This window comes from Branchiostoma belcheri, unplaced genomic scaffold, assembly GCF_001625305.1.
Source record: "Branchiostoma belcheri isolate BF01 breed outbred unplaced genomic scaffold, Haploidv18h27 scaffold38, whole genome shotgun sequence".
Lineage (NCBI taxonomy): Eukaryota > Metazoa > Chordata > Leptocardii > Amphioxiformes > Branchiostomatidae > Branchiostoma > Branchiostoma belcheri.
Genome location: NW_017803998.1, coordinates 1498633 through 1506762, shown reverse-complemented (window position 1 = coordinate 1506762; position 8130 = coordinate 1498633). Strand labels below are relative to the sequence as shown.

General features: G+C 40.8%; 1 protein-coding gene across 1 annotated transcript; it reads right to left on the bottom strand.

Annotated features, from left to right (window-relative positions):
* Positions 1–4478: 4478 nt before the first annotated feature.
* Positions 4479–8093, bottom strand: LOC109476481 (mucin-5AC-like). Its single transcript, XM_019777417.1, has 4 exons — positions 7448–8093; positions 7086–7261; positions 5948–6038; positions 4479–5580 (listed from the first exon to the last, which is right to left on the bottom strand). The coding sequence occupies exons 1-4, from the start codon at positions 8091–8093 to the stop codon at positions 4748–4750; spliced, it is 1746 nt and encodes a 581-aa protein (XP_019632976.1). The 3' UTR covers positions 4479–4747.
* Positions 8094–8130: the final 37 nt, after the last annotated feature.

Sequence of the window (8130 nt, the reverse complement as noted above, 5' to 3'; positions counted from 1 at the left end):
TTTAAAATAGAGTAACCAGCACCAATATCAGACCTGCAATATGTACAGATCACCAAGGGACCACAGTCAAAATAACTACTAAAACTGTGAGAAGGTAGAGGGCCAGGGCTGTGGCGTTTTAGTAACAGTTTATGATATAATAACACATGCATGTAGCAGACAATTCCCTACGAAAGATTATTCACAAGAAAGAAAAAGAAACCATGGTTCACCCCGTCTTGCACTTCTCTCAGGTGCAAAATCAACCATCTACCTGCTGAATCTTCGAAATGTCCCTGGAAACTTGATATCAGCCATGCATATTTTAGCAACCTCAAGAATTGCAAGAAAATGATTAAGACAGAAAGAAAACTATTTAAGGAAAGACAATGGAACAATCTAGTATATAACCTTAGTAAAACAAACCCACAACAATTTTGGAAAGAGATTAAGACAGTAGTTCTTTATAACACTCTGTCAGACACAGTAACCGTTGACCATTGTACATTTGTACAATGTGAATGTAGCATTATGATTCTGACTCATACATGTACCAACTAGTAACTTTATTATTTTCCATACATTGTACCCGTGACAATCGTTGTGAAATAAACTTTGACTTGTCATCCATATAACCAGATCTGTATGGCCTTAGTGCAAGAAACATGATAATACAGGGACTTACTTTTGGAAAGTCTTCATTTCATTTCCCTCCGCGTCATCAACATCTGGTTTGCTGAGCAGTCTTCACAGGTTTCTCCCAGTCAGGACAGCCAACCCTCAGGACACACCAAACGATATGAAATTATAGTAAGTGTGATGGAAAAACATCCCCAGGCAACACTGAGTAACTACATTATAAGTAATGGTGAGATCATGTAATGGAACTATCCTTGACTAGATGTAGAAAGAGTTATGCTCTAGAAAATTGTTTTTAAACGTGTTACTTCTTACACATCCGAGAGGTAAGGATAAACTCATGTAAGTTGTTAAGCATTGTCTCACCTGTACAAAGTCTTCACTGTGTCTTCAAGTCACCTGGTCTGGACAGAAGTCACCCATCATCACAGGTTTTTCCCAGTCAGGACAGGAACATCAGGACAGCTGACCCCCAGGACACCTATATATGAGTGAGAAAGAAATTAGTAAACTTCTCCAGGCAACACTGGATGACCATAAGATAACAATAAAATCACACTTTGAAGCAATTGAAGTTTCTTTGCATAAGTACCAAAACTGTTGGCCTCTATAAAGATGTTTTTAAAGGTGAAAAGGTGACTGTACAATGTAACTTGTAAGGTATTGTCTCACCTGTTCAAACTCTTCATCATGTCTTCTGTCAGCTGGTTTGCACAGACGTCACCCCTCATCACAGATTTCTCTGTCAGGACAGGAACGTCAGGACACACCTAACTACCAATATGTAAGGAAAAATTAAGTTTGATGCATCCAAAAAAAATCCTAGCAACACTGAAGTACCATTTTAACTTAAAAATAGGAAATAGACAATTATTAAATGTGGAACTTGTTTTTTTGTCAGTTATGTGTTATTTCTATAGAGTGTAAGATGTATGGGAAGATTTCTTGTCGGTCAAACAGATCTTCGAAACAAATTTGTCTCACCTGTGGATGTTGTTGTCATCTTGCTCTTGTGTCTTCAAATATTAAGTCCTGGTCTGGTCCAATCTTCTCTTGTCAGGTTCAGACAGGAGCCTTCACTACTGCATCAGTCAGCAGCCACCTAACTATACAGACATTACAAGTTACACACTTGTATCAAATAACACAAGTAAATGGTAGGTAAAATGCAGAATCAGATTTTTCTCACCTGATATTCATCTGGGGTCTTCAATTCTCCATGTCTGGTCTGGTCTGGTCCAATCTTCCCTTGTCAGGTTCAGACAGGATTCCTCACTACTGCATCAGTCAGCAGCCACCTAACTTATAATACAGACATTACAAGTTACACACTTGTCTCGAATAACACAAGTAAATGGTACATAAAATGCAGAATAAGATTTTTCTCACCTGATATTCATCTGAGGTCTTCAAATCTCCAGGTCTGGTCTGGTCCAATCTTCTCTTGTCAGGTTCAGACAGGAGTCCTCACTACTGCATCAGTCAGCAGCCACCTAACTATACAGACATTACAAGTTACACACTTGTCACAAATAGCATTAAGTAAATACTACTTGGTACTTGTAAGAGAATTGAGTCAAAAGTCCCATAATTAAGGTCTTTATTACTTGTTCTATGGATCATCCTAAGCTTGTCTTTCTCATTTTAACTGTAAATCGGACAGCATAATAAGTTAAAATAAAGAATTTGAACTGGGATTTTTTTCTTCCCAGAATGTAAGTTATTTACAGTTCAAATGATGAACAGCAAACTTGGTAAAACACAAAATTCTTCCAATAAAAAGACTACAGTTTTTTCACACAATACAAAGCACAAGAATTACGTAAAACCTCCACCAAAACTGGACCAAGTGACCGCGTAAACAACAACTAAAACTCAAACATCATACAAAAATTGGACTGAAGTTTCCGAACTTTCCGACAAGTTGATTTTAGAGAATTTTGACTTTGAAGACCCCGTTCTTTTTTATGCGAGTTTTTGGCGGGAACATCATGAAATCTAATTATGTACACGTGCACATTCCAACGGGTGTTTTTTAACCACGTGCAGAAAAAGACCATTTTTTTCTCATAGCATTCTTATTTTACGAATATACACTGAAAAGGTCAAATTGACAAAACAAGACATGAAATGAAACACAATATTTGATAACCTGGAGGCATGCCACGTAGGGAAAATTTTCAAGAAAACGCGGCAAAATAATTTGCCTTTTTCAAAGAGTGTTTCAAGTGAAAAATGGCCACTCAAAACCTATAGAACTAGGACAATTCTTACAAAATATGACTCAACATGTTCTTACAAGTTACTAGGGAACAATTTCAGCCTTTTGTAGTTGGTTTACCTGTTACAACAAGCGAAGTCGTCTCCATACCACGCTACTCTTCCCAACTGCCACGGCCTCGCCATTTTGTTGTCTTCTCCAAAATTCGTCGGGTCAGGAAATCCACATTTTCTCTTCAAAAGATCCCCAGAACTGGACAAATCCACGGCGAAAACTTCCCCAACGTTCTGCTGCACACTTAGGAAAAACATTCTACCGACAAAACTGGAAAAACTACCCAGAAAATTACAAAATTTCAGCCCAGATTATCCCCGTCGTACGAACGCGGCGCCATTTTGAAAAGACCACGCCAACGTGGATTTTACACAGGTGTGCAGTACAGCCGTGCCTAATTAATGTGAAACTGGTAATCTAATTAAGACAACCAATGACAGCCCGTCTCGGTGTTGGGCAATATGCGGCGAAGAGTGAGGAGAATGGAATCTAATTACGGAGACTACTAGTTTTAATCTCAGGTAGGATGAATTTGTGAAAGAAAATAAAGCTCTACTAGGGTGACTAGGGCATTTCTGCTACAGTTAACGTTTTCATGAATAAGCTTATACAAGATGAAATTTGCGAAAAATGTCTGCACGATTTTGTAATAACTGTAAATGCAATTATTTTCGTGGGAATTTTCGACAGAACGGACAAAAACGTTTACACTGTGTTCGTGATTAAAACAATTTCATAGTAAATGTACAGTGGGCCCGCATCTTCGCTGTGTTATGAATGTACTGGTATTAGTAAGTGCATTCAACAACATTCATTCACCTGACCTTGGAGTTGAACACCACCCACACACGAACATTCCTGTCCTTGGTGCTGAACACCATCCACACACTAACATGACTGTCCTTGGTGCTGAACACCATCCATACACAGGCAAACACACATGTCCTTGGTGCTGAACACCATTCATACACAGGCAAACACACATGTCCTTGGTGCTGAACACCATTCATACACAGGCAAACACACATGTCCTTGGTGCTGAACACCATTCATACACTAACATGACTGTCCTTGGTGCTGAACACCATCCATACACAGGCAAACACACATGTCCTTGGTGCTGAACACCATTCATACACAGGCAAACACACATGTCCTTGGTGCTGAACACCATTCATACACAGCCAAACACATATCTCCTTGGTGCAAAATAAAACAAACTTTACAAAAGCTCTAGACACTGCAGGTCTCCAAACTCTTGTATACTGTATTGTAATCCTGACAACACTAGTACTTAAATGTGACCAGCTTGTAAAACATTATCACATACATGCTGGCTGAGCTACGCACAGCTCATTGTCAGATAAAACAATCATTCATAAGATAATAATTATCATTTGAGTAAAAGAGAAAAAAGCAACAATACGCCCTACACAGCTATATACAGATAAACGTTCTTACAAACACGAACTTGAAATGTAATGCTTCTTTGGTAGATGGCAGTGCAATACAACTTCGCTAGGGGTCTCCTTTATAGCCAAACACATCGGGCCGTCCCTACTCTTCTCTTGTAAGTGTGTTGGGTTCTTTTTCATGCAGAGGCTTGGCCTCTAAAGCTTCCCCATACATGGGACAACTGGCTTTACGTCACTGTCCGAAATTACGAAGTTTGACTACAAATGCGTTGGTAATACATAAATGGTAGTAACATTGAAAGTATATTTTAACAAAGGTGGCGTGTAGCATAACTGGTACATACACATTGTCAACTCATGATGCGAGGAAGATAAGAACCAAACGAAAACTTATAGGAACTAAAATCTATATGTCTTCTTCTTTCTCCTCTTCAACTCTTCAATAAGTTGAGAAGATAGTTACAGTGTCATCAGAGAGATAAGTGACGACCAACTGTCCTTTTGGTCCCACGGCTACAAGCTCGACCATCTTCCGTCCAGTGTCCACATGGCGGACGAAATGTCCGTGTCTTGTGAACACGGAAACCCGCCTGTTTCTTCGCTCCGCCACGATAACTTGACCAGAACTGTCCGTACAGATGCCGGTGGGAACCATGAGTTCTCCCTCGCCGCTTCCCCGGCTGCCGAAACTGTAGCGATCCTGTCCGTAGTAGCTACATGATATTAAGTGAACCGAGTTTTCTTTCAGCATAAGGATGCTTCCATCTATGCTGTTCACAGCAACCGCGTTTGAATATGCAAACTGTCTTTCACCAATCTTTCTCACCAGCGAGCCGTCGGGACGATATATGTGGACTTCAAGCTCGTTTACTACCTTCAAAACGATGTGGTTGGTGGGAAGATCTATTGCGATTCCTCCGTACCGTCCACTGCACTGCTTGAACACGGACAATCCCTGCCCTTCCTTGCTATACTGTACAACGCCAGGGCATAGCAAAGACATACGCCCTACTACCCACAGATTGTCTTTTACGTCAATGGACATGTCTCCTGGTATCACCACCCTAGCTACATAGCCTGGCACGAGAGTTGTAAAATTGCCAAGATACGCGCCCTCCATGTTGTGGATGTGTATGCGATGGTTATACCGATCGGCCACGAAGATTTCGTTTGCAGACGACACGGCGATTGCACTCAGCGATAATGTTCCCCGTTTTGGTTCACCCACAGTAAAAGTGATGTTACGATGTGTGGGAATTCTTCCTGGTGTTTCTATAGTAGCAAAAAGCCAACACTTAGCGTTGAACATTCATGTTGAAAAGTTTTAAAACTCACAACAGTATACATAAGCTCCTTGATACCTAGGTTATTATTTATTAAGATGTACCACGTTTGTGGAATGATAGACATAACAGGTGACTGTCACCTTTTCAAAATGTTAACCCTGAGACCATCCCTCAACAGAGACGGAGGGCGCCATAGACTTTGTGTAAGCTACGATCCACTGCTCACAGAGTCACGTAATACGTTGTTATCTGTGTGCCGTCACGGAGGCGGTGGATTGACAATTCCTGACGTCGACCCCATTCAGAGTGAACTCGTATGTACAATGTACATGTACATGTATTTGTATACTTACCATCAGTGGTGCTTGAGTTGGGCTGTATAGTTGTTGTAGGATCCAGAGTGATGGAAGTGGTTGTGGCACTGCCATGGGTAGACTCCGGAATCTAAGGAACACAAAATTCATGGATTTAGAGTACTGTAAAGTCGACTTTCACCTGTCTGATTTTTATCATTTCGAGTTTATAGTGGTTCCTTCAAATCTGGAGAGGGATTGCATAATGTAATTTATTCATGTATCCCTAAATTCCTCCACATACCACCCATTTACTTTCATCCGGGGTCAAATTCAGGCCTGATCTTCCTATCAACCTCCAAAATCACCTCCCACCCTTCACGCAAACCCGCAACTCAGCCACCCAAAACAATACTTCCGAAAATAGTAGAACATGGTGTACTCACTGTGCTATGGCTAGCAGTTTTCGGTCCAACACGGATCGCGATATTGGTGGCACTAAACCTGTACTGCCAGGGGCCATTGCTCGTTGTTACATGCACAATTGTCGGCTGCAATTCACAACAAACGACAAATTTAGACCGAATTTGTGGCCTAATTCCACTATTCAAACTTTCAAAGAAAACATTAATATGTCTGACTGTTGCTTAAAATAACACGCCGAAATATAATGTATTCATTGAAAAGCCAAATGGTAGAATTAGGGCAGACAAATCATGAAAGCAGATTAAACAAAGTAGGTCGTGTAGGTAAGTATGCGACTGATTAAAAGAGCTCAAGCAACAAGCTGACAACCAATGTTTACCTACATTTACATTCCTATCATAGGTCTTGAAAGAATTATTCTTAGTTTACTTGAATTGATACAGGCAACATTTAGAAAAAAATCTTTTAAAATATATTTATCTACATCACATGTTTGTTTCTTTTTCTAATTAGTCATTTAGTTTGGAAAAAACAACGGCGAATTTAACGAAATTTATACTAATGCTTAGTAATGCCCAGAGAATGCATACTTCAGATACCCAGGAGTTAAAGATAGTCTTAACTAAGAAGGTCTCACTAACGCCTTAAAGTTTGTGTTAGAGTCATGGTCTTTGGGTTCCCGGCCGAAGTATGAGAGTTGACCATATTCTATAGCTCTAAACCCCTCTAAGTCTCATACGAACATAAGAAGTTTTTTAATAATGTATTTTACCTCAGTATCCGAAGATGTAGCAGGATGTAGATCGTCCGAATGATTGTCTTCCATGGGTCCACCGAGGAAGACTCCCACCAATGTTACCGTCAATGTTACTGCAACTACCGAAGTCATCATCAAAGCACAGGCCAGTTTAGGCCGGCCACACCGGATAGATCTTTCCTTTACGCCTTCTGTAAAAGAACGAATCATTTACACGTAACATGTACATACAATGTACGTTACAAAATCTTCTAACATACGTTACAAAATCTGGTATTTGGATAATATAATGCTGTTACTAGCCTAGTAACAAAACGTGAGCATTCATCGGAATAAACAGCCATGAAAGTATTTGTTGAGGAAGGTATTCGACTTACCTGATGGCGAGGCCTTCCGATCAGACGATTCTACACCTGGACTTCGAAGTCGGTCCCGCCCGGCTGAAGCAGGTCTTCCGAGTTGGACGTCATGTGGGTCCGTATAGATGCCTGATATGGTTGAGTAACCGTCCTCCTGACTAGTCCCCACTTCTGTTCTAACTGTCTGACTAGTAGAGTCGTTACCTGGTTGTATAACGACTGGCTCTGGGTCGTGATAGGGTCCTGATATGGTCGAGTAACTATCACCAGGACTAGCCTCCATTTCTGTTCTAACTGTCTGACTAGTAGAGTCGTTACCTGGTTGTATCACGACTGGTTCTGGGTTGTTATATGGTCCTGATGTAGTTGAGTAACAGTCTTCAGGACTAACCACTGTTTCTGTTCTAACTGTCAGACTAGAAGGCACGTTACATGACTGAACTGGCTGTGCTTCTGCATAAGGACCCGATGAAACGGTTGAGTAGGAGTCGTCTGGAGTGACCGCTATTTCTACCGTAGCTGTCTGACTACTGAGACTGTTACTTGGCTGCGTTTCTACCGGTTCTAAGTCTTTGTAGCTTCCTGATACCTCTGTACTGAAAACGGTCTGGGTCTTGACTGCCTGACTACCACTTGTAGATGTAGAATTGTTGTCTTCCTTCATCACCACTGAATGACTTTCTTCGTTACCACACACGGAT